We start from the raw sequence: 27,800 nt of genomic DNA, 5'->3' as shown, positions 1-27,800 counted from the left end.
GACTAAATTAATTCTTTGCTTCCGTGTTTACTAATGAGGATGTTGGGGAGATACCAGTTCCAGAGATGGTTTTCAGGGGTGATAAGTCAGATGAACTGAACGAAATCACTGTGAACCTGGAAGATGTAGTAGGCCAGATTGACAAACTAAAGAGTAGCAAATCACCTGGACCGGATGGTATGCATCCTAGGGTACTGAAGGAACTCAAAAATGAAATTTCTGATCTATTAGTTAAAATGTGTAACCTATCTTTAAAATCATCCATTGTACCTGAAGACTGGAGGGTGGCCAATGTAACCCCAATATTTAAAAAAGGTTCCAGGGGCGATCCAGGTAACTATAGACCAGTAAGCCTGACTTCAGTGCCGGGAAAAATAGTGGAAACTATTCTCAAGATCAAAATCGTACAGCATATAGAAAGACATGGTTTAATGGAACACAGTCAACATGGATGTACCCAAGGGAAGTCTTGCCTAACAAATCTGCTTCATTTTTTTGAAGGGGTTAATAAACATGTGGATATAGGTGAACCGGTAGATGTAGTGTATTTGGATTTTCAGAAGGCGTTTGACAAAGTCCTTCATGAGATGCTTAAAACTAAAAAGTCATGGAATAAGAGGCGATGTCCTTTCATGGATTACAAAATGGTTAAAAGACAGGAACCAGAGAATAGGATTAAATGGTCAATTTTCTCAGTGGAAAAGGGTAAACTGTGGAGTGCCTCAGGGATCTGTACTTGGATAGATGCTTTGCAATATATTTATAAATGATCTGGAAAGGAATACGATGAGTGAGGTTATCAAATTTGCGGATGATACAAAATTATTCAGAGTAGTTAAATCACAAGCGGATTGTGATACATTACAGGAGGACCTTGCAAAACTGGAAGATTGGGCATCCAAATGGCAGATGAAATTTAATGTGGACAAGTGCAAGGTGTTGCATATAGGGAAAAATAATCCTTGCTGTAGTTACATGATGTTAGGTTCCATATTAGGAGCTACCACCCAGGAAAAAGATCTAGGCATCGTAGTGGATAATACTTTAAAATAGTCGGCTCAGTGTACTGCAGCAGTCAAAAAAGCAAACAGAATGTTAGGAATTATTAGGAAGGGAATGGTTAATAAAACGGAAAATGTCATGTCTCTATATCGCTCCATGGTGAGACCACACCTGGAATACTATGTACAATTCTGGTCACCGCATCTCAAAAAAGATATAGTTGCGATGGAGAAGGTACAGAGAAGGGCAACCAAAATGATAAATGGGATGGAACAGCTCCCCTATGAGGAAAGACTGAAGAGGTTAGTGCTGTTCAGCTTGAAGAAGAGACGGCTGGGGGGGGGGGGATATGATAGAGGTCTTTAAGATAATGAGAGGTCTTGAACGAGTAGATGTGAATCGGTTATTTACACTTTCGAATAATAGAAGGACTAGGGGGCATTCCATGAAGTTAGCAAGTAGCACATTTAAGACTAATCGGAGAAAATTCTTTTTCACTCAACGCACAATAAAGCTCTTGAATTTGTTGCCAGAGTATGTGGTTAGTGCAGTTAGTGTAGCTGGATTCAAAAAAGGTTTGGATAAGTTCTTGGAGGAGAAGTCCATTAACAGCTATTAATCAAATTTACTTAGGAAATAGCCACTGGTATTAATTGCATCAGTGGCATGGGATCTTCTTAGTGTTTGTGTAATTGCCAGGTTCTTGTGGCCTGGTTTGGCCTCTGTTGGAAACAGGATGCTGGGCTTGATGGACCCTTGGTCTGACCCAGCATGGCAATTTCTTATGTTCTTATGATTAGACTTCTTGATTTATTGAAAATTGCTAACTTGCCAAAATATACTGAAATGCTAGAATGTAGGCTAAAAGTAAAAGAAAAAAAAGTCAAGTTTAGTCTTAACTTTTGATCCTGTTTTCTGGGCTCAATTTACAAGTCACATGACTTACAAGAATCCTAGCTCATTAATATATATGAAATAAAATGATAAAACTATGCTATTAGAGGATGTTGTGTTAATGTCAACCAATTAGGAAAATATTAGGAAAACAAACAATTTAACAATGTAAACTGAATTTAACCTATGGTGTAACAATGCTCTCTGAGACTGCTTCTGAATTGCTTCTCCTGGAATATTTCAATATTTCTTACTTTATATAAAATAAAAGCAATTTTGCTTACTGTAAACGGTATTTCCGTAGATAACAGGATGAATTAGCCATGCTATCATGGGATGTGTCAATCAGGTCCGGGAGGCGGAGCTTTATTAAGCAGAGGTTTGGCTTTTTAGTCTCTGCGGTGGCGCGTGTGTTCCCGTGCAGGAAAGCAACAGATTCTCCTCAGTCTGTGATAAAGCTATAGTTGAGTCAGAGAGACGGTGACTGCCAGGGAGGAGGGTGGGTCAGCATGGCTAATTCATCCTGCTATCTACGGAAACACTGTTTACAGTAAGCAAACTTGCTTTTTCCCGCTGATAGCTGGGCTGAATTAGCCATGCTGTCATGGGAGTCCCAAGCTCCTGATCACGTTATTTGTGATATGTATGGTTAAACGTGATCTGTAGTAGTGTGGTAGTCACCGTGGATCAGATGATAGAGAGTGCAGGATTGCTTGTCCTATCTTCGCATCCGCTGTTGCTTGTTGATCAAGGCAGTAGTGTGATGCGAAGGTATGGAGTGATGACCATGTAGCTGCCTTACAAATGTCTATGGGTTGTACGTTTCGAAGGTGTGCCCATGACGTCGCCATTGCTCTGACTTGGGGAGCTTTGGGAATAGAAGATAGATATAATTTCCGCTTGTCGTAGCAAAATTGTATGCATTGTACTATCCAGCTAGAGATGGTACATTTGGTTACTGGAAGTCCAGGTGCTTTTGGATCGAAAGATACAAAGAGTTGAGAAGTCCATGAGTCCAATTTTGTTCTTTCTTTGTAGTAAGCTAGGGCTCTTTTACAGTTTAGCGTATCATTGGAGTGAGGTTTAGGGAAAAAGATTGGTAGTTCTATATTTTGATTGAGATGGAACTGTGAAACCACCTTTGGTAAGAAAGATGGCTGAGTTCTGAGAACTACCTTTTGGTGATAAAACTGCAAGTATGGAGAATAATGGACTAAGGCTTGTAATTCACTGATTCGTTTAGCTGATGTTACTGCTACTAGAAATACTACTTTCCAAGTAAGGTACTTTATATGTGCTGAGTCCATGGGTTCGAAAGGGGAAAGCATGAGTTGTTCCAGAACTATGTTGATATTCCATGGAACTGGAGGTTTTGACTTTGGAGGAAGAAGATGAGTTAGTCCTTTGATGAAACGAGATAAGGGTGATTAGATATAGGGATATTATTAATTGGTCTATGGTATGCCCCTATGGCACTGAGATAAACCCTAATCGAAGATGTGGCTAGTCCAGTTGCGTACAGTGCATGAAGATAATCCATGAGTTTTTCCGGTGGACAGTCTATTGGTGATACGCCATTGGATATGCACCAAGTAGAGTATCGTTTCCATTTGTAGTTGTAATTCCTTCTTGTTGAGAGTTTCCTGGATTCTAACAAAATGAATTGTGTGAAAGCGGAAACTCCTTGTTCTGCTAAAAGGAGCCATTCAACCTCCATGCTGTCAAATGGAGAGATGCGTGTAACAGGTGTAGAAGCGTCCCCTGATCCTGTAGTAGTAGATCTGGATGGTTCGGCAGATGTACTGGTTGTTCGAGAGATAGTCGGAGAAGGAAACTGTACCATGGTTGTCTGGGCCAGGCTGGAGCTATGAGTATCATTTGAGCTTTGTCTGCTATGCACTTTTGAATTGTCCTTGTTATAAGTGGAATGGGAGGAAAGGCATATAGGAGGCCTGTCGTTCACGAGATGAGGAAGGCATCCTGAGCTATCCTGAGTGGACTGAGACGTATCGAGCAAAAGTGTGGAACTTGAGCGTTGATCTCCATTGCGAAGAGATCTATCGAAGGTGTTCCCCATTGCATGAAGATATTTTGGGCTATTTCTGTATTGAATGCCCATTCGTGGGGATGAAAAATTCGGCTTAACCTGTCCGCTCTTGTGTTTGCCAGTCCCGGAACGTAGGTCACTTGCAGATGTATGCAATGTTGATGCGCATGTTCGAATATGATCAAGGTCTCTTTGCAGAGGGACCATGAACCGGACCTTCCTTGTTTGTTGATGTAAAACATTGCTACTTGATTGTCCGTGTAGATCAGGGGTCAGGAACCTTTTTGGCTGAGAGAGCCATAAACGCCACATATTTTAAAATGTAATTCCATGAGAGCCATACAATATGTTTAAAACTAAATACAAGTTTATGTAAGATCACACTTTTAAAGTACAATAAGTCTCTGAAAATATTACACCAGGCCTTAAGACACCAATACATCTCCTATTAGGAAAACGGACCAAGTCAGGCTGCTATAGAGTCCTACACAGAAACTACACGCCAGCAGAAAACCTCACCTGAATCACGTGCTGTCCCTCACCTAACATAGAATAAAGAGACCAAAACGCGTAACAAGAAGCATGCAGAAAAAACTGAATTGGAAACTGCAACAAGCCAGAGTCTCTGTATGCAGTGTAACAAAGGAAAAAAGAAACATCACCCATCCTTATAAAACAAATCAAGAAATATAAAATCATCAGCAGTAAAACTGTACTAACAAAAAGAACATATTTCGAAACAGCTGATGAGTGGAATATCCAATAATTAAACACTCATATAAAACATTTCCAGATACCAACAAAATATTTCAAAATAGCAGACACAAAGACCCAGTAATGAAAAATAATAAGGATACAAACATTTTTTTGCTCTGCATACCTGGGAACGTTTGATATCCAGGTGTCCTGAGATTGTTCTGAATTAGCAGGAGGTGGGGTGGTTTGCTTGGAACTTTCTCCTCTCTCAGTCACATACCAGCGCTCTCTCTCACACTGGCTCTCAATTACACACCTATACACACATGTTCTCAGTACTCACATATACACATGTTTTTTCTCTTTCACTTATATAGGCTCTTAATTACACATTTACACACATGCTGTCTATCTTTTCACGCTTACACACACACACACACAGGCTTTCAATCACATAAATACATGCTGTCTTTATTTCTCACACACAGACTCTCATTCACATGCTTACAAACATGTCCTCTCTTTCTCTCATTTACACACAGGCTCTCAATCACATACTCACATGCTCCCTCACCTAAATCAGCTCTCAATCACACACAGACACACATGGTCTCTCTCTCTCATTTAAACACAGGCTCTCAATCACATACTCACATGCTCCATCACCTAAACCAGCTCTCAATCACACACAGACACTCGTGATCTCTCTCTTACTTATACACACAGGCTCTTAATCATACATACACATGATTTCTCTCACACACAAAGGATCTCAATCATACACACATACTCTTTCACACAAACAGGTTTTCAATCACAAACTTACACATACAGGTTCCCAATGGTAAACTTACATTCATGCTCTCTCTCTCTCTCTCACAGACATACTCTCTTTCACATGTACAGGCTCTCAATCATTCACATACATGCAATCTCTCACTCACACACACACACACAGCCCCCCCGCGGCCCGGAAGAGGAAGTGGAGAGTATCGGGTGCGTGCGCGGCAAGAAGAGGCCACGCTAGTGCGCTCGGCATCGGCCCGAAGAAAAGAAGTCTGCAGCGCGGCTCGGAGGAAAATGAAGAGCTTCAACCGCGGCCGATGGGACTCCGCCTCCGTGAGAGCTGAAAATTAAGAGGTTAGCGTTGGGAGGAGGCTGCTGCCGCGAGTTCTCGGGGTGGGGGAGAGAGAGAGTGAATGAGCGAGCAAACACACATGCTTGCTCGCTCATTCACTCTCTCTCTCCCCCACCCCGGGAGCTCGCGGCAGCAGCAGCCTCCTCCCAACGCTAACCTCCTTCATTTTCAGCCCTCGCGGAGGCGGAGTCCCATCGGCCGCGGTTGAAGCTCTTCATTTTCCTCCGAGCCGCGCTGCAGTCTTCTTTTCTTCGGGCCGATGCCGAGCGCACTAGCGTGGCCTCTTCTTGCCGCGCACGCACCCGATACTCTCCACTTCCTCTTCCAGGCCGCGGGGGGGGGGGGGGGGGGAAGAAGAGAGCACGCCGGTGCCGCTGACTCCAGCTGTCCTGCCGCGTTCCGCCCGGGCTGACAGCATTTTAAGCCCGGGCGGAGGAGGACCGGGGAGCAGCTGGGTCAGCGGTAAAGTGTGGCGACACTTGTCTGCGAGCCAGATGCAGCCCTCAAAAGAGCCATATCTGGCTCGCGAGCCATGGGTTCCCGACCCCTGGTGTAGATCATGACTCTGCGACCTTTGAGGTAGTCTTGAAAAACTTGCAAAGCCTTTCGAATCGCTCTGAGTTCCAACAAATTTATCTGCAGGGTCTGCTCTGCGATTGTCCATAAGCCTTGCGTTTTGTAGATCTCGAGATGCGCTCCCCAGCCTTTGCGAGATGCATCTGTGGTTAGGACTGCGTTGTGAGGGGGAGGACTGAATAGTGCTCCCTTGGAAAGGGTGGAATGTAAGAGCCACCATGTTATGTCTTTTTTCATCTTGGCTGTTAGCGATATTTTCTGTGTTAACGGTTGTGTGTGTTTCCATTGTCATTTTAATCCCCACTGTAGACGTCTCATGTGTAGTCTGGTATTGGGAACTGTAAAATTGGCTGCCGCCATGTGACCTAAGACTACTAGAACTTGTCTCGCTGAGGGTCTTTGAGTGTTGTTCAAGAGATAAAGAAGCTGACGTAGCTGTTTTATTCGTTCCGATGGGAGGTATGCTCTGCTCTGAGTGGTATCCAGGCATGCTCCTATAAACTGCAGTTTCTGTGTTGGTTGCAGATGTGATTTTTGGAAATTGATCACTAGTCCTAATGCTTGTAGGCACTGTATTACTTTTTGCAGATGAGCGATCAATATATCTGGGGTCGAAGCTATTATTAGCCAGTCGTCCAGATATGGAAAGATTGTCATACCCTGTTGTCTGAGATGAGCCACCACCACTACCATGCATTTGGTGAACGCCCTGGGTGGAGCCGACAATCCAAAGTGGAGTACTTTGTATTGGTAGTGCTGATGCTTGTACCGAAAACATAGGTAACGCCAAGAAGATGGATGGATTGGAATGTGAGTGTATGCATCTTCAGATCGATGGAGCACATCCAGTCGTTGGGTTGAATTAGAGGTAGGATTGACTTTAAGGATACCATTTTGAATTTCTCTTTGGTCAGAAATTTGTTGAGTTCTCGAAGATCCAGGATGGGATGGAGGCCACCTGATTTCTTGGGTATCAGGGAATATGGGGAGTAAAACCCCGAGTTCTGGTGTTTCGGGGAAATTAGCCTGATGGTCTGCTGACTGTGTAGGAGTGCAATCTCCTCCGCCAGTTGTGACTGAGATCTCTGAATTTTTAGTGTGGGAAGGTAGGGTAAATGTGGATTTTGTTGTAAATTGAAGTTGATAACCTTGACGTACTATCTCCAGAACCCATTGATCTGAAGTAATCTGCTCCCACACTGCTAGGCAAGAATGGATTCTTTCTGGTGGTGTTAAATGTTGTGGTGGTGGCTGTATGTTTAAAAAGACAGAATTGTTTTTACAGTAGTTGCCGGTTGTTGATTTGGTTGTCTTTGATTTCGAGGTTTACCCCTGTGTTGAAGAGGGGTATGTTGTTGCTGTTGTGTTCGTTGGTACGATGGGTATGTCTGCTGATGGAAAGATTGATAAGACCTATAGGGTCTGCGATTGTACGAGGATCGACGATGATATGGAAAATAACGCCATGTGCTAGAGTAGGAAGGTTGTGATTGTAATGACTGCACTGCTATAGCTTCATCTTTTAGTTTCCCCACCGTCTCCTGAAACAGGTTATCTCCCATACATGGTAAATTTGCCAATTTTTCGTGCAAATCCTCCCAGATGGTGCTCGAACGCAACCATGCCATCCTATGGGCTGCTATGGCTGTTGCCGATGCTCTAGATGATGTTTCAAGTCCTTCATATACTAAACAGAGGAGGTGTCGGGCGCACTTCTCCATATCATGGAGCGTCTGTGGAGTTTGATCTGCCGTGGAGGAGAGCATACCCTTCGTGGCTTGGATACATTCATATAAATACTGTACCATATAAAACTGGTGATGCATAATTCTGGTGTTTAGCATTACATTCTGGTACATTTTTCTGCTAAATTCGTCCAAATACCTATTGTCTTTGGTTGGTGGGTATGTAGAGTGTGTTTTTGACTTTTTGAATCGTTGCATCGCAGATTCTACCATTATGGAAGCATGAGGAAATTGTGGTAGCGCATACAGCTGGTCTTTCTGCATGCAAAATTTAATGTCGGTTTTCCGTGAGACCATCGTCAGAGAGTGAGGGGTTTCCCAGGATTTTTGGAGAACACTATGTAGTAATTCTTGTGATGGTAATGAAGTGGGTTCTCCTGGAACATAAAAATTTTTTAGAAGACCCAATGTCTCTGATCTAGGATCTGATTCCTTTTGTACATCTAAATGTAAGATGGTACCCAGCTTCTCCAAGAATCTTGGATATGAGAGATCTTCTGGCGGAGAATATGGTTCTTGTGGTTATTCCTGTGGATCCGAAGGAAACCCCGTTGAGGATGAAGGAGATGTTGGTTGCATTGTGGAATCCACTGGTATGTCCTGTTTTGTAACTGGAGAATGTGGCCAGTCTGGGACCAGTGATGGAGGATCTACAGATGGTTCCCTTGAGAGACGGACTCTCGGTTCTCTAGAGCCCGTCGATGGTTGATTTGACATTTTGAAGGAGGCTTCTAGGGTCTTCTAGAAACCCGCTAGAGACTGCGATAACTGCCAAAAAGCCTCTTTCATTTTACGAGGCATGACGGATTTACCAGTATGGTGTGGTGAAGGATGTGGTGTTGGTTCTGCCGGTATTGGCGGAGACAATGAAGGTGGGACGTGCTCTGGTTTGTGAGCTTTATCTCTTATTCCCCTAGAAGAGGTGCTTGAAGAGGTGGATGCATTAGAAGATGTGAGATAGATCACCGACCTATGTAAATGTGCTTTAGGATGTTTACTCCTGGAAGAGATGGAGGTAGAGGGCTGACGTCTCATCCTGAAGTCTTATGTGGAAATGTTTTATGGTGCGAATGATGTTTGTGGCGATGGGTAAAGCACTGGTGCCACATGAGGTTATCCCTTGATGGTGACCTTTTCTTATGTTTAGTTCTAGATCCCCTTGATGAAATCTCGGAATGCCGTGGCGTAGAGTCACGAGAGGTGGAGTGGGATAATTGTTGTGGAGACTGATGCCTCCGTTTTAGGCCGCTTCGGCTTGGATGTTTCACTTTTTGTATCTTTAATGGCGGAGGTGTTCGCCTATCCCGTGATGGACTCCTTGAGCCGTTTCGGGGTTCTTGTTGTTTAGTAATTGATGTTCTTGGCGCCGTAATGTGCACCGACATTTACGGGGCCGTCGTCTGCGCTGGAATCTTCGGCGCCGTGTCACTTGATAGGATTTTCGGCTCCACGGCTCGTTCCCGAGACGGTGGCGCTGACTGCTCCGATATATCCCGCGCCCGTCTCACACAGTCATGCGGCGCCGGTCATTTCAACGAGGCCGATTGGTCGGATCAAATCCCTGATCAGATCCCTGATCCAACAGCCTCGACTGTCTTATTACCTCTTTCCCTCCAGGCCTGGAGGGACGAGGATCCCATGAGGCCGCTCTCCTGAGAGGGAGTGGGTCTCGTCGCAGGTCCCGGCGAGGAATGAGCCTCCGATGGCTCCGACAGGCTGAGTAGTTCTTTCATTTTGTAAGCCCGCTGTCTTTGGGCCAGAGGGGACATGCAAACAAAAAACTCACATTCCCCCGCATTGTGGTTGGCTCAAAGGCAGCAGTAACATCAGTCATGGCCATCCGTGACCGACATTACCTTGCTGCAGCGACAACGTTTTAATCCCGACGTCGACATTTTCTGAGGAGAAAGTGAGCTCCGCGCGCGGAAAGAAACAGACTGAGGAGAATCTGTTACTTTCCTGCGCTGGAACACACGCGCAGCAGCAGAGACTAAAAAGCCAAACCTCTGCTTAATAAAGCTCCGCCCCCAGGACCTGATTGACAGATCCCATGACAGCATGGCTAATTCAGCCCTGCCATCAACAGGAAAAGATCTTTCTTAAGCTGCTGGTATGAAGTTATTTTGGTTAAACCACAACAGAATGATACTGACCAGTGATCTGAGTCACTGTATACTGTTGCTGGGAGGGGGGGGGGGGCAGGGGTTATGCACTTCCCCTCCCTTGAGCTAACCATAGAAGACAGAGATCCTTTGTTCAACAGCAGCCTTGTTATAACTAGATCCTCAGATGCAATCATCTCAGTCTGTTTAGTTTCAAACAGTTGCTGTGAAAGTGGAGTTAAGTTATAGTGGAAGAGGGAGGGAGCCCAGCTAGTAGTAGAACAGGAGATAGTTAGAAGAGAATTTTCCCAAATGGGAAGAGCCGAGTCCATTGTGGCTTGGAGCTCTGGAAGAGGAAGGATGTAGACTACGGCCACTGCGTGAAGGCGGTATGTTTATCCAAGCGCTACCACTGCCAGAGGAGGCCAATGAAAGAGTAAAAGAGATACAGGATGTGCGAGTGTGGGAAGCTGGACAAAGCAGACCCCAACCTGTTGCACCACTTATTTCATAGGCCACCAGCAACCACTGATATATCTTATAGCTAGGAATAATTTTTCCACTGATTTTTTTAATCATATTGAAATTCCCAGGAAAAATAAATATTGAAAACAAAAGGTCCCTACTTATAGCATCTGAAATTAGACAAATTAGAATTCAGAAACAGTGGCTAAAAAAGCATGGTTGCCATGCTAGTTTACTTAGATTATGTAGAAACAAAAGGTCAAACAAGTTGAGGGCGATACTTTTTTATTGGACTAACTAAGCAGTATACAAACTGAAATAAACTAACTTAATATATTTGTAACTAGCTTTCAAGAGCTGTGCGCCCTACATCAGGTCAGTTCAAAATAAACTAGGGAAGATTGCATACAATTGTGGCATGATAGTGTTTGTTTTCAAACCAGTGAAAAGAATTTTGAAGCAAAAGAATAGGGGAGGCAGTGATGCATTTGCAGAGGAGGGAGAAAGTTGAGGGAGTCACCAGAATTTACAGCTATAGGACTATGTCTGGTAATGGGTAACAAAACCAATGTCCCTATTAAGGCCCTTTCTGTTTACTTGAAAGTGTTCAATCATTTTGTGAACATCTTATATTCTTGATTAGTTTTTAACATTCCTCTTTGCTATCCTGATTATAACATCATACAGCAGTAGTCGTGCCTGGAAAAAAATTGTCCCCTCCACAGGCATGGTGGCTTGTTCTTTTCTGTGAGATGTTATCTTGTGTATGGTGGAGACATTTTTTCTTCTTCAATTGCTCTTGAATAGGATCAAAGGTGTTAAATGGTGGTACTTTTCCATAATACTCCTGAGAGGGATTTTAGGAAATAAACTTTTGCAGGTAGGAAAAACAAACAGTCTTCAATTGTCTAGTTTCAGGAAATACAGATTGTAACAAGATGCTTAAATTGTTCAGAAACTCTTTTCATGAAGAAAAAAAAAAAAAAAGGACTAGGCCTATAACTGTTTTAGGTCTGTAAACCACTATTGGCTGTTTGAAATTCATCTCTTCTTTTCCATTAGATGGTGTGCCACAACTTCTATTTTCTGCAAGTAAACCAAATGAAAATTTCAGAAGCAAGAGATTCCCTCCCAAAAGTCTCTTACTCTAAATCTCAGAACTGTAACATGAATTTTTCAGAAGTAATGCCTCAACTTATGCAAAAGATAGGAAAGAATATCTAGAAAAGCTAAGGGAAGCTAAAAAGCTAAGGCATAAGCAGGGAAAAATAAAGACAGCTATGGAGGTTAAGCAAGATGAATAGATTATTTTCATGTCTATGGATGAAATGAAGATCAGAGATGAGACAGAGGAGAAAAGGAATAATGTTTGAACAAGGAAAAAGTAGACATTCTGCAATGCTAAATACATCTAAAAGCACTGTAGAAATAGTAGTAAATATTTATGTTCAGAATTCACTGAAACAGGGAAGAGAAAGAACACTCATAAGTGCCAGGGGTACATACGGTAGTGGGATAGATGCCATTCCATTTATAGAAAGGAAAATTGGTTCTTACCTGCTAATTTTCATTCCTGGAATACCACAGATCAATCTAGACAAGTAGATTTTGCATCTCTACCAGAAGATGGAGGCAGAGAACTAAACACTTTTCAGGCACTGCTACTTATCAGAGCATGCCACCTGCAGTCCCTCAGTAATGACCTGTACCCAAGCCAATAAAGAACCCCTACAATTCCCTCCTAGGGTGAACATTTTAGCCTGGCTTGGAAACCCTTGAACTGGAGCCCACATGTCCAACAGGACACAGAAAGAAACTGTCAGTCCAATGGATCCAACTACCTACAAATTTGAGCTCTACTTTTACTCTCCAAAAACAACAATACAGTTTTTCAGAATTAAGGGGTGGGTCTCTGGACTGATCTGGGGTATTCCATGAATGAAAATTAGCAGGCAAGAACCAATTTTCCTTTCCTGTTCATACCCCAGATCAGTCCAGACAAGCGGGATATACCCAAGCTCCCCTACACTGGGCAGGAACCTGAAAGACCCAGTTGCAGAGCATTCACGCCAAAACTTGCCTCCTCTGGTGCCCGCATATCCAACTGGTAGTGCCTGAAGAAAGTATGAAGAGAATACCACATGCTGCCCTAGAGACCTCATGTGGTGATACCAACTGACACTCCATCCAAGAGGCTGCATGTGCTCTAGTCGAATGTGCCAACAGCCCCTCCGGGGCCATCCGCCCCTTATGGAGATAGTTAAAAGGAGGCTATTTTTTCCACCTACCGAGCAATCGTAGACTTCGATGCTTTAGTCCCTTTCTTTGCACCCCCAAACAAAATAAACAGATGATCTGGCTGCCGCATGCTCTCCCTCCCCAGACAAATTTGGAAAAGCTGGAAGCTCTACCGATTGACTAAGGTGAAATGAAGAAACAACCTTCGGCAAAAAAAGAGGGTACCTTACGCAAAAGAGACACCATCCGCAGAGATCCACAGAAATGGTTCTCTACAGGATAAAACTTGAAGCTCTGAAATTCTTCTGGCTGAACAAATTGCCACCAAAAAAAAAATGCTTTCAGAATGAGGTCCTTCAAAGAAGCCTTCCTCAAATTACAAATGGGAGGCCACAAAGACCTCGTAATACCAAAGTAAGGTTCCAAGAGAGACATGTATCTCAGACCGGAGGACGCAAATGCTTGGCCTCCTTGAGAAAATGCACAATATCCAGATGAGAGGCCAATGGCTTTACCTACAACTTCCCTCGAAGGCATCCTAAAGCCACCTGTATCCGAACAAATTATAGGCAAGCCCTTTTGTCAAGCCCTGTTGCAAAAAGGCTAAGACATGCGGAATATTAACCTGTAATGGATCTAGTTCCTGTTCCACACACCAGGACTTAAATACTCTCCACATCCTGACATAAGCCAGAGAAGAGGTTGCTCTTCTGACCTGAAGCAATATAGCAATAACCGTGTCAGAGTAGCCTTTTGATCTTAAACATCGCCTCTCAAAAGCTAAGCCACGAGACAAGAGCGATCCACCTGTTCAGAGAAGATAGGCCCTTGCCTGAGTAGATTTTGCAGATGATTGAACCTGATGGGTCTACAGCGAGATGAACTAGATCCGCAAACCACGGATGCCGCAGCCACTCCAGTGCCACTAACACCACCCTGGCCACGGCAGGAACACATATAGCAGAATGGCCAGTGGCCACGGAAGAACCAGAGCGTCAATCCCTTCAGCTCCTGTCTCTCTCCTGAGACTGAAAAATCTGGTCATTTTGGCATTGCTACACAAAGTCATCAGATCCAACTGGGGATTGCCCCACCTGGTTCAGATGAGGTTAAAGGCCTCTTCTGACAACTCCCATTTTCCCAGAACCAAATGCTTCCTGCTGAGAAAATCTGCCTGTATGTCGTCCAATCCTGCCACATGAGAAGCTGCAATTCTTTTCAGGCACCCAGTAAAACAATTCCTAGGCTTCTAGGGCCACTGCTCGACTCTTTGTCCTGCCCTGATGATTGTTATATGCAACCGTTGTTGCATTGTCCGAAAACACTCTCACCATTCATCCCTGAATTTGAGGGAGGAATTCTATCATCGCCTTGCAAACTGCTCTCGTTTCCAACCGATTGATAGAGCGAATGCTCTGCAACTGGGTCTTTCGGGTTCCTGCCCAGTGTAGGGGAATTTGGGTACATCCCGCTATGTACAATTCTGATTGCCGCATCTCAAAAAAGATATAATTGCGATGGAGAAGGTACAGAGAAGGGCGACCAAAATGATAAGGGGAATGGAACAGCTCCCCCATGAGGAAAGACTAAAGAGGTTAGGACTTTTCAGCTTGGAGAAGAGACGGCTGAGGGGGGATATGATAGAGGTGTTTAAAATCATGAGAGGTCTAGAACGGGTAGATGTGAATCAGTTATTTAGTCTTTCAGATAATAGAAAGACTAGGGGGCACTCCATGAAGTTAGCATGGGGCACATTTAAAACTAATCGGAGAAAGTTCTTCTTCACTCAACGCACAATTAAACTCTGGAATTTGTTGCCAGAAGATGTGGTTAGTGCAGTTAGTATAGCTTTGTTTAAAAAGGATTGGATAAGTTCTTGGAGGAGAAGTCCATTACCTGCTATTAATTAAGTTGACTTAGAAAATAGCCACTGCTATTACTAGCAACGGGTAACATGAAATAGACTTAGTTTTTGGGTACTTGCCAGGTTCTTATGGCCTGGATTGGCCACTATTGGAAACAGGATGCTGGGCTTGATGGACCCTTGGTCTGACCCAGTATGGCATGTTCTTATGTTCTTAAGATGCTTCTGCTAATGATCACTGTCCTCAGGCTGTTCACCACTGGCAAACCACCTCCCAACCTCAGAGGCTGGCATCTGCGGTCATCACCACCCTGTTTGGAACCTCTAAACCGTCCCCTTCTCCAAATTGGGTCGCAATAGCCACCATGAGAGATTGGATCTGGAGACCCCCTTGCAGCCGATGAAACTCCTTTGACAATGGATCCTAATGGGATAGTAGAGCGCTCTGGAGCCGAAGCATGTGAGCAAAGGCTCATGCACTAAATCTAGGGTAGACGCCATGGAACCCAGAACCTGTAGATAGTCCCAGACCCTGGGATTCGCAGTAGCCGAAGCACCTGTGACTGTAGTTTCAGTATCCTCTCTGAAGTAAGAGACACCTTGCCTATTTGGATATTGAATCTGACTCTCAAATATTCCAAAGACTGGACCAATGTCAGATGACTCTTTGCTAGGTTTGCAACCCAGCCCAGAGACTGCAACATATCCAGGACCCTCTGAACTCACTGACAACACTCTCTCTCCGACTTCGCTCAGATAAGCCAATTGTCCCAATAAGGGTGAACCAGAACCCCTTCTTTCTACAGTGCAGCCGCCACCACAACTATCACTTTCATGAAAGTCCTGGGAGTTGTCTCCAAATCGAAAGGAAAAGCCTGAAACTGGAAATGCTGCCCCAGCACCATGAAGCGAGAAAACTTCTGATGGTCTGCACATATGGGGATGTGCAAATAGGCCTCTGTCAAATCCAATGAGGCCAGAAACTCCCCTTCCCAGACTGCTGCTATCACCGTTTGCAACGCTCCATCCGGAAGCGTGGAATTTGCAGAGCCATATTGACCTTCTGAAGAACCAAGATGGGCTGAAAGGTACCCTGCTTTTTGGGAACCACAAAATAGATCGAGTACCTCCCTCGACCCTGCCAAGACCACAGTGTCAATCTTAGGCAACACCAAAAGTTGCAAAATATCCGCAGACAAAAAATATTAATGTTGCCGTTGGCCTGGTGACCTTAACACCTGTTTCCGGAGCATCCCACACCCAGTCAACCAGCTTCTTAATCTTCTTATGTAACAGGAAGGCCTTAGGCAGATCTCGCAGCCCATCCAGCATCAGGTCCACCCCTTCATTATCAGACTCCTCCTGGAGCACCTTACTACCCAGCTCTTTCAGAACATGGGGAAAAGGGGTCTCAATTCTTCTTTAAGGTCAGACGGATAACCCATGGGTCATCTCCCTCCACCATCAGAATCTCCTCTGGATCAGACAAATCCTTGACTACATCACATTCAACCCGGCTGTGTCCCCCGCCAGATCATCCCCAGGGTCATCCATAAGATCATTCCTGGGATCCCCTGGTCCATCCTGGAAATCATCAGATCCATCTGACTCCACATCTCCCACTGAATGGGCAAGGCCCAAACAGTGGAGAAGATCCCCTGTACCCCTCACAGCAGGGATCCTTTAGACAGTTTTGTGCCCCACTAGGAGCTTTGACTAGGGGGCTGTTTACTCTCTTCTGCTCTCCTGGCCAGATAAGCCTTGTGCAGCAGTAAAATGAAATCCATGGAAAAATCTTCCACTTTACTGCCCCTGCCATCTGGCTCAGGCTCCTCCAATAAACCCCGCCACCCCCCCCCCCCAGGTTGAATCGCCAGAGAGAGCAGAGGAGGGGGAGTCACTGGGCCCACAAGGAGCTACCTGTTTATTTATATGTGCAGGTTTCTTGCCAGCTGTGACCAAATTTCCCCCCTAATTGGTCCTGACAGACCCCTGGGGAGCAGGCTCTCTAGTTGTTTGCCCTCCCGAGAAGGGTACTTCCTCCCCCGCAGCACAATTGCTACAGAGTGTGGCAGAATTCAGGCACACATGGTATGAGCCACAGACTTGGCACGATTTCCCGCAGTCCCCAGCCAGAGTTATCTTGAGCACATGCGGCACTAACACGTGGTTGGCCTGCCCGCGGCGCAATTAGCTCCCAGCAAGACTGCCCCAAAACTCAGTCGCTGGAGGCACTTGCTGCCTCTTCTTCCCCACTCAGACTGCTGCAACAATGCTCCAGCCAAGGGCCGATGGAGCTGTCCCTTTTTTTTTTCTCTCTTAAAGCAACAGCCCAGCCCAAAGCAATTCCAATACAGAGAGAAGAAATATATATTTCCCTGACTCTGGCTGAAGACCCAAGGAAGACCTCAGGCAAGGAACCAGGCCCTTGGCTTTCTGACCCCTGGAAGCTGCGGACTAGAGCCGAACAGGGAATACCAACCCACCACTCGCCCGGCTCAACCTGACGGATGGCCCATGAAGATGCCTAATACCTCAGGGAGCATCTCTTCTAACTTTCCAACATTTCAATTTTTTTTCTTTTTTGTCAGGCTGCAGGTTTGCACCCTGCTATCTGCTAGAGACAGAGAAATACTGAGGGACTGCAGGTGGCACTCTCGGTTAAGTAGCAGTAGCTGAAAAGTGTTTAGTTCTCTGCCTCCATCTGCTGCTGGGAATGCAAAACCCACTGGTTTGGTCTAATGTGGGGTATGAACAGGAAGAGAAAATTAGTAAAACTAGCAAAGCTGAAAGGGGATAAACCAATGGGGCCAGATGAGACACAGAGAGGGGCTCATTAAATGATCTATTCAATTAAACTCTAGAGTCAGGACTGGTTCCACAGGACTGGAAAGGTTTGTGGTGCCTTTTATAAAGCAGTACTATAAAGACTGAGAATTAAGACTGATCTTTTTTTTTTTTTTCCAAAATAATAATGGGAATTAAGGGAGATTCTTCAGAAAAAGATAGTTACAAGATTTAAAGCAGCATGATTTTACCAGAGGAAAATATGGTCAATCAAATCTGATTCATTTCTTTAAGTGTGGGACCAGAGACTAATATTGCACTGGATGTAGTATTTTTTATTTCAACAAAGCTTTTCATATTGTCTTGTATAGGAAACAAACAATAGCTTGTGGGTGGGCTCAACTGGTTCACTGAATTAGAAATTGATTTGAGGGGTAAACAGAGGGTAGTGATAAATGGAGTTCACTGAGAAAGTAAAGGCAATTAATGGAGAACCCCACTTTGATCTTGGGCCCAGTTCTGTTTAATATTTGTGCGACTGATATTGTAACAGGTTTACTAGGAATAGTTTGTTGTTTTGGAAATAACACAAAGATCTGTAAAAGGGTAGACACCTCTGAGGAAGTAGACAGAATTAAGAGAGAGAAAATAAGGATCGAGAAGTGGTTGAGCACCTGGCAGTTGAGCTTTAAAGCAAAAATGTAGCATCATGAATTCAGGGTGCAGAAATCTAAGGGCGCAGCATGTTTGCTTATTTATTTACGTGATGGAGGTTGAAATACTGATGTGCACTAAACAGGATAGACTTTAGTGTGATCAATTTCTGATGATGTCTGAAGTAGAAAAACTGCAACAAGACTATGGCCAGAGCCAGAGGAATGCTAAGGTGCATAAGAAAAGAACTAGCAGTAAAAAAAAAAAAAAAGTAATAATGCCTCTGTATAGGACACTGATGAAACCAAACCTGGAGTACTATAATCAGTCCAAAAAGATATAGACAGAGTAGAGGTGGTCCAGGAAAGGACTACCAAATAAAGTGCTGGGTCTGCACCAAGTGCTTTATGAAATCATTATTTATATCCAACAAGAGTTCAAAGCTGAAAATAACCTGTTTGTATGCTTCCAATGTATTGCAACTTTATTGTATCTCTCCCCCCCCTCCCAACCCTCCCTCCTTTCCTCAACCCTAAATTAGTTTTATCAACAAGTCATTTTTGTACATATGTTATATACTATAATCTTTTGTTCCATGTATTGCTGTTAATTCTGTTATAATTATTATTATTGTTACCATGTTATAATGTAAAATAGGGCCGATCTCGCCCTATTCGTTTAGTTACCTGGAAACCGATGTGATATCTCGATCGAATGTCGGTATATAAAAGAAATAAATAAATAAATAAAACTTGCTTTGGATGAATTTTGTATTCAAGAAGGCAGATAATAAATCCAAGTAATAAATCCAATTTGCATAAGAATGAATACATAATGCTAATAAAACATTATACGGCTTTGCAGGGGTAACAGTAGGTACTTAGTGTAGATTGTACATATGGGTAAATAGAGCAGATACAGGGCCGGATTTTAAAAGCCCTGCGCGCGTAAATCCGACTGGATTTACGCGCGCAGGGCACTCGCGTGCCGGCGCGCCTATTTTGCATAGGCTGCCGGCGCGCGTAAGCCCCGGGGCTTCGTAAAAGGGGCGGGGAGGGGGCATGTCCAGGGGCATGTCCGAGGTCAGGGGCGGTTTGGGGCGGGACCAGGGGTGTGGCGCCAGCCCGGGGGCGTGGTCGAGGCCTCCGGACCAGCCCCCGGGTGGGGTGATGGCACACCAGCAGCCCGCTGGCAGGCGTAAATCTGGCAACAAAGGTAGGGGGGGGGGTGGAAAGAAAGTTCCCTCCGAGGCCGCTCCGATTTCGGAGCGGTCTCGGAGGGAACAAGCAGCGTGCGCCGGGCTCGGCACGCGCAAGTTGCACAAATGTGCACCCCCTTGCGCGTGCCAACCCTGGATTTTATAAGCTACGCGCGTATCTTATAAAATCCAGCGTACTTTTGTTCGCGCCTGGTGCGCGAACAAAAGTACACTCTCGCGCAAATTTATAAAATCTGCCTCACAATGTGCTGAGCATAGTGCAATGCACAGACAGTGCAGGAGAGTGAGAAGGGGATGAGTGCAGAATGGGTATTATTGTAGGCATATACTGGGACTATGTGAGGGGAACTCAATGAGGGCAAAGTTTATGGGCTGTTCATGCTATGTGCACTGACCAATATTGCAGAGATAAAAATAATTCACAGAAGCAAATCTTTATCAGTGGAAAGAAAAATTCTTGAATAAGAGATCATAACGAAGCTAAAAAAAAAAAAAAAAAGGTAGATTCTGAAATAACATTAGAAAATTCTTAACAGAAAGGGTGGTAGAATAGCCTCCAAGTGGAAGTGGTGGCGACAAAACAGAATTCAAGAAGGCATGATATCCTTAGTTACAAAATAGGGAAGGAGCAGATATTTTTGGAAGGATCAGTCTGAAATATGAAAATTCAATTTAAAAAAAATGATGCTCTATCTACTGTCGTATTCTCTGTTTTAATGCTATGAGTAAACCTACTAGACAGGAGAATAGACTTCCACTCCTGTAATCATTTAGTTTAGTTAAAAATCTGTGAGTGGGGGGTGTTACCAGTTGTGTTTCTGTCCATGATTTGGTATATGAGGTGCACTGGGTGGGGAAGACCCTGGGGTCTCCTTTGTTGGTTTTATGGAAAAAAAAAAATTATGCTGGCAGTACTGCTATGTGACCACTGGATGGCAACTGGCATAATGCTGAGCAATTGTTTGTTTTGTGTTCCATTGAAATGTTTTTAACTTAAATATTATTAGGAGGGTTGTAGTGTAGATTTCCTCTTAAGGAGCTTTAAAAGTACATAATTGGTAAGGGGGGGGGGGGGGAGGTGGCCTAGGAGGATATAAAAACATGGGTCAAACTGGCAAGAAGGCTCTCTCTTGGTTGCAGTTGGGAAAAAGAAGGCACTTCCAAGATGTATGGAGCCTGGAGTGGACAGCCCACTGGGTGATGGGTGCCAGGGAGCTCCTCCAGTGTGGCGTAGGCCTTGCAGGGACTCTTCCTTCAAAGAAAAGGGATTTCCTCCTGCTGAGGAAACAGCCAGCAGATGGAGAGGAGAAAAAGAGGAGAAACTCCCTTCAAAGGACTGGCATGTGAAGGATACCAGAGAAGCCTACAGACTGCTGGGTAGGGAAACCAGGACTAAGAAGAGATATCTGTTGCTCAGGAAACCATGAGTAACTATGGGGTTATTAAGGGACCCTCAGGGTGGGATGTGAGCACCATGTCCCACATTAACAGTTTATGTGCAGTGGATAAACTGAAGTGGGTGCTTTACATGTTCCCATGTGAAGAGGAAAGAAGTGTTACAATTTGGGGTATTGCCCAAGGTTCTGAGAGAGGAGGCTGTAAGCTGTTGGAGTAGGATATGGAGGGAAGGAGACTTGAAAGGGAAGGAGGTATTCCAAACTTTAGGATACAAATTATTGCTCTGGTTTATTGTTTTACTTGGCTGTGTACCCCATGAATGCTGAATAATTCAGTATACTCTTTATATCCTCAGTGTAATATGGATAGAGTTGCTGGCTGGACATGCCAGAAAAATAAAGTTGAGTTTTTAATTTAACCTTGGAGTGGTGTGATATCGGTGGGACTCCCAGGGTGGCCAGCACTTAAAGATCAATTGAGGGATAGGTTTCATTGAGGGAAGGGTATTGGACAACTCCCTGACCCAGCCAAAGCATAACATACCTCACTGGCTCCAGCTGGGTCCACATGGCCATATGCATGGCCTTACTTTTCTGAACCCACCAAATAAGAAATTGGCTCTTACTGTAAAGTCAAACCCTCTCACTACTTTATCTGCCCAAGCTAGAGCTACATAAACATAACTTGTTAGCAGGCACTCTTTCTGTGGGAGAAGGTGGCAGTGGGTCACAAACAGCCCTAAGTCTGTGACCCACTCTCTCTTGTCCCTGTGAATTCAGCATCTGCCTGTAAGGTATCCTAGTATCACCGATGTTTTCTGAAGCTGCACAAAATGAGAATAATCAAGAATGGATGAGATCTTTCTATTAAAAAGATAATTTATCCATTAAAAAAAAAAAAGAGAGACTTCAGCGCAGTTGCGGGATAAATGGCACAATAGGCAAGGGTTGCTTTCAGCACTCCCCCTTCCCTTTCCAGCTCACAAGCTTGCAGACCGGCTCAAAAAAAGTAATGTGAGCTCCTCCTCATCCCAGGGTGCTTGCCCTTCTTACCCACCCTCTTGCATCATCCCTGTCATACTTGAACTGGAACAAAGCTGTAGAATGACTGCACTTTCCAGTAAAAATCCAGTTCAAGGGGTCCATGCATAAAAAATATGAGTGAGGGATGAAATAAATATCACCCCTTCTTTAAAACCCTTGTGCAGTTTCAAAAAATATAACTTGCAGCTGGATACATTACTGTGCACGGTTTTTTTGTAGGAAAGGGCGAGCCCCAAGTCATTGCAAAGCTATGTGGGATTCACTTCCTTCTCCTCTTCGCAACAGTGGCTGAACAATGAAGAATGCTGCTGTTAAGTTATATTTGCCAAAGTTAGAATCAATGACGGCAAGATATATGGTATAAATTTCTCATATAAAAGCCAGAGAGCTAAGGAGCCAGAGAGGAAAACCCACCTACCCCACCGCTACCATGGCGATGGAAGCCAGAAAGGAGGCCATCTACCCCAAGATTATATATGGAGAAGAGTACGAGAGGAGTCTTCTGCATTTATATTATGTTGTATTCTTTTCAATTGGTAAGATTAGTTACTGTAAGACAACTGAAATAATTACATGTCAAAGAACAAAGATGAGGCAGAGGACTGGCTCAGAGACCACATGAACCTATGGAGGAACTCAATGTAGTAAAAATTACTGCTTATTAACATCACATACTGCATGGTATTTTTAAAGCTTAAAAACAAGTGCTAAAATGATATCTACATAACATTATTTTATAGTAAAAAGGATTACCTGTTAAAACAACATCGGTAATTGTCAAAATAAATTCGTCCTCTTTCATATACAATAGGAGATTTAGAATGCTTTGTCCAAACCTTTTGAAACTTGGTACTTCCCTGAAACATACAAAAAGTAGGGGTTTTGTTTTTCTAGGAATCCCACTAGTTTTCAAGTGCTATATGCCCTCACCACCCAGTAAATTTTCTTTTGTACAACATACAGGAAGGAGGGCCTTGTTTTCTGCTTTAGACATGCACAGCACTTTCTTTATAATGCTTTACAGCTATAATCAGGGGTGACAAATATTTCCTAAACTTAGGGACAAACCAAAACACTTTTAAGAGCCAGGGCAAAATTATTTTATTTTAGTATTTTGCTTTTTTGTCTATTTGTTTTGGCTTTTAACCTTTTTTATACTTTTATATTTTTAACTTTTATTTCCTTTCCTCCATGTCCTCCCTCTGACCAGCTGACAGCCTTCATTGATTTTCTGAGTCAAGCCCCACCGGCAACAGTGCTCCACGGCATAGGCCCTGCCTACCAATAAGTGCCACAGTGGCCCATGGCCTGGCCTAACTGATCCTTCTTTCATCATGGGCCAGGGCCAGAGCTTTAGGGACCCAGGCAGCCTGAGCTTTTTTCCTATTCTGGTTATAATATTCATGTGGTGGAACGTCCAGAAAAACGTGATGCTCTAGCAGAGTTGACATATGGCAGGCTATCATATTGATTTTACTTTGAATTACATATAGAAATGTAATGGTGTACTTTTGCAAACAATTTTTAAAATTCTGTTGATAAAGCTAAAAATTGAGCAGACACTAAACAGGATGAAGCTCATTTTGGGCTTCTACTGCCCTAACCAAAAGGAATTTTCTCTCTTGCCCTTCACTCTGTTAAAGCTACTCTAATGATTCACAACCTATTAATAAAATGGCTGCTCAATAAGTATTTGCGATTTGGCTTATTAAGTTGAATAAAAAAGGAAATTTTAGTATAAAATGAATTTTTAGTCATCTAGAAAGTAGAAATTTGGTAGCTAGGTAGCCCATGGCAATAAGTAGTCATCTGGTTATCAGATTTCATTGGTAGATTACTTTATAATTAGCTAACCTGACAGGGATTTTGGCAGCAATGCCACTGCAATCTGAGCGTACACTCTAATTATTATCTACAAAATATAACAGTCTGCTTGCTAATGTTCCTTGGCTTTCAATATAACCATGTTTTCAGCTGCAGAATGGAATGAAGCCATCATTAACTTGGACAAGACCATACAAAAGAGGGAACCATTAAAATTTCCAAATCAGCACTTCCACGTAAAATATACAATCAAATAAAATGTAATATTTTTGCCTTTTTTTTGACTGCCCACCCTCCCATTGTAATGGAATAGAAAATCACTGTTACACAATCATTCAAGCACCCCAATCCCAAGTCAACTTAAGAGTGTATTTTCTGACTCCATGACTTGTACGCCTCGTGTAGCTGCTCTGGGTTGGCAGGGGAAGAGGCTCCTCCTCTTCTTTCCCTCGGTGGCCCCATAAGCCAGGTCAGCAGCAGCAGCAGCAGCTCCTCTGCACCTGGTGGAACCTGGAGTACCCCACCAGCACTTAGCATTTCAGTTTGTTGGCCTGGCTGTCCACTGCTGCATCCTGCAAGTGACAGTGGCCTAGCCAGTGACAAACTGAAAACAAAGCATTTCAGACAATAAGACAAGTACTCCTCCAGTTTGTTTATTACAATACATTTGTAGTGAAAGATAGGTAGCACAAAACATCCAATGTATTTTTAACCAGCTAAACATTCCATCATATGAGTCAATATTATATTTTAGCTAATATGCTGGTTCCAGCCTCAGTTCTAAGTGTGCTGGAAACCCAAAAGGAGCCCTAAAAAAAGTATAGTAACATTACAGATTTTACTTTAGACAGTTAAAAAAAAAAAAATCAGTTCATATTGAATATTTTATATAAAACAAGAGGTCAAACTATACGGTTGGTGTGGCTGTGAGCTGAGTGTTTTGCTTCAGTATTCACCGGCTCAAATCAGCCAGATGGGCTGTTTCTAGCACTATCTGTGAAGTCCTAAAAAACAGCTTCATTCCTTTTCTTCCCAGCAAGAAAAACATACAAAATTCTGTGTACAATCATATTACAAGACTTGTCAATTATTGACATATTTTGACATTTAACACTTGTACAGGTATCAGTAAACACGGATTCAATTTTGGCATTCTTTTTCAGACTTAGCAAACAAGTCTTTCACTGCAAACAATTTATGAGTAATCCCAATAACCTAGCCAACTTCCAAATACACCTAAATGCTCTAAATAAAAAGGCGATCCCAATCATACTAAAAAGGATGTATTTGCTCTCTAATCTCCCATGAAATTCTTTTGCATAAAGCACATATCCTAAACTCATAGCAGCAGTCAGTCATTAAATAGTAGGCTTTTAAAAAGTGTATGCAATTAAAATAATTACATACCAAGAAAAAAACAAAACAAATCTTGAACAGAAATAACCTTACAGTGACTAAAGACAGTCTACACCCCCCCTTGAACATTTTTCACATGTCAGTGCGACAGACTTGTATAAATTTAAATGAGGTTTTATTTCCCCACTCAACACATACTCCACTCTTTTCAGGACCAAAGCAAACCCACATAAACAAAACTGAAATTCAACAAGTTTCTTCCACACCCCTCCCCAAGTCAATAATGTATTCATTTCTCAGACTTGATTCCTGGTATTCCTTCTTCCTTGACCAATATTCTCTTATTCTTGTCTACTATCTTCCATATTGATAACAATTCTGACTCTAATGTCCTCATCTGATCTCCAATGCCTTTACCTAGTCTTTTTCTTCAACTGCTGACTCAGACTTCTCCACTTCAGTTCTTCCTATCTCAGGCTATCATCTGATAGCTTTCATACTAAACCACCCTCCCCAGAGCCTCATCCACTCACACCAACACCTTCAGGAATCTCTAGGCTGTCACCCTCGTATCCTCTACACTATTGTTTCCTATCTCCTTTCCTCCACTACACTGAGTCACTTGATGAAGCAGTTTCTTCTTATAACACTGTACTCTCCTCTGCTTTAGACACTCTTGTCCTGCCACTTACCTATCCTGTAAGGCACACCAAACCCCAGCTTTGGCTGACGTCCGGGGCTGGTGCAAGGGTATTAGGTGCCGAAGGTGAGCCTTATGCTTCGCCTCTGCCCCCCCCCCCCCCCCCCCCAACAAGTCTCGGCCCCGGCTCCTACCGCATTCACACCTGCTGTGTATGCTTCTTTTGGGCTGCAAGCAGGATGGGCACTGATTGCAGCCCGCCGAATCTCTATTCCTCTGCTGCAAGCAGGATAGGCTCCACTCACGGCTCCATATGGCTGCTCTTCGGCGCCCTCTAAGGGTCAGTGCCCGAGGCAACTGCCTAGTTCGCCTAATAGGCCACACCAGCCCTGCTCACCCCTAGAATTCACTTACATTTCTGTGCCTGCTCTGCAAAATGCCTCTGGCTAAAATCCCATGCAGACTTCATACATTTCAAATTCAAGCTGACCTCCTTCCAGTCTGCTACTGCACTTGCCAAACAAGTCTACGACATCCATCTAACAAACTCTCTTGCATTCAGCCCTCATCAGCCCGCCTCAAACTTCATTTACTTCCCTCCCACCTTTCACGCTCTGCCTAGACTATGACTGACTACATCTATGACAATATTCACAAAATTAGTCTGAAGTTAACAACTAGGTCACCTCTACCTCCCCCTCTCCAACTTCTTTCCTCTACCCTTCCCCGGCTTCCTCCATACTCTCCCCTCTTTTCTGAAATCACAACGGAAGAAACTGCCCAACATCTCTCCTCCTCCAAACTACTTCTTCTCCTGACTCCATTTATATCCAATTCCTCAGCTCTATCTCCACTACAGTCATTCCTTCCATCTGTCTCATCATGCTCAACTGCTACTGTTCCTGTTGCCTTCAAACATGGTGTGATCACATCACTCCTAACACTCACTGGACCTACCTATCCTGCCAAATATCATCCCTTTTTCTTCCTCTCTTTTACTTCTAAACTAATTAAGCATGCTGTTCACTGCTGCTGTTGTGACTTTTTTCATCTCAAGCCATTTCTGATTCTCTCCAGTCTGGTTTTCTCCCTCTATATTCCATAGAAACAGCCCTTGCCAAATTCTCCAATGATCTATTTATGGCTAAAATAAAAGGCCTTTACTCAGTCCTTATCCTCCTTGACTTATCTACTGCTTTTGATACTGTTAATCACCACCGACTCCTTGATACTGTGTCCTCACTTGGATTTCAGGCTCTGTCCTGTCTGGTTTCTCCTCTTACCTCTCCCATCACGCTTTTGATGTATTCTCTGGCAGATCCTCCTCTACTACCATTCCACTATCAATTGATGTGCCCCACGGTTCTGTCCTGGGCCCTCTTCTCCTCTACTAATTCCCTTGGTGCTCTGATGTCCTCTAAAGGTTTTCAATATCTTTATGCTGATGATTCCCAGATTTACTCTCTCTATACCAGAATTTTCATTAGGAATCCAGTCCCAGATATTACCCTATCAAATTCCTGCTTGGATGTCCCACCACCACCTTAAACATAGGAGGTCCTTGCGAGACTTGAGGCTAGGCATGCAAACAACAGATGAAATCTAATCTGGACAAGTGCAAAGTGATGCATATAAGGAAAGTACAGAGAAGAGGTTAGGACTGTTCAGCTTGGAGAAGAGATGGCTGAGGGGAGATATGATAGAGGTCTATAACCTCATGAGAGGACTAGAAAGGGTAAATGTGAATAGGTTGTTTACTGTTTCAGTTTACAGAAGCACTAGGGGGCACTCCATGTTAGCAAATCGGAGACATTTCTCTCATTCAACCGACAATTAAGCTCTAGAATTTGTTACTGGAAGATCTGATTAGGGCAGTTAATGAAGCTGGGTTTGGATAAGTTCCTGAAGAAGACCATAAACTGCTATTAATCAAGTTGACTTAGGGAACAGCCACTGCTATTACTGGCATTAGTGGTATGGGATCTATTTAATATTTGGGTATTTGCCAGGTACTTGTAACCTGAACTGGCCACTTTTGGAAAGAGGATGCTGGGCTTGATGGACCCTTGGTCTGACCCAGTATGGCAACTTATGTTATGTTCACATTTTAGT

The 27,800-nt window shown here is 43.6% G+C and overlaps 1 protein-coding gene across 4 annotated transcripts in view; it reads right to left on the bottom strand.

Moving 5' to 3' along the window:
* Positions 1-27,800, bottom strand: part of DCAF17 (DDB1 and CUL4 associated factor 17) — a 155,914-nt gene that overhangs the window by 97,698 nt on the left and 30,416 nt on the right. For all 4 annotated transcript variants that reach the window (XM_029605757.1, XM_029605759.1, XM_029605760.1 and 1 more), the window contains exon 3: positions 22,622-22,725. In XM_029605757.1, coding sequence (XP_029461617.1) covers positions 22,622-22,725 — 104 coding nt within the window. The remainder of the gene's footprint in view (positions 1-22,621; positions 22,726-27,800) is intronic.

This window comes from Rhinatrema bivittatum, chromosome 6 (assembly GCF_901001135.1).
Source record: "Rhinatrema bivittatum chromosome 6, aRhiBiv1.1, whole genome shotgun sequence".
In the NCBI taxonomy this organism is placed as follows: Eukaryota; Metazoa; Chordata; class Amphibia; order Gymnophiona; family Rhinatrematidae; genus Rhinatrema; species Rhinatrema bivittatum.
The sequence above is the reverse complement of the archived record's forward strand: the minus strand, read 5'-3'. Positions and strand labels throughout refer to the sequence as shown.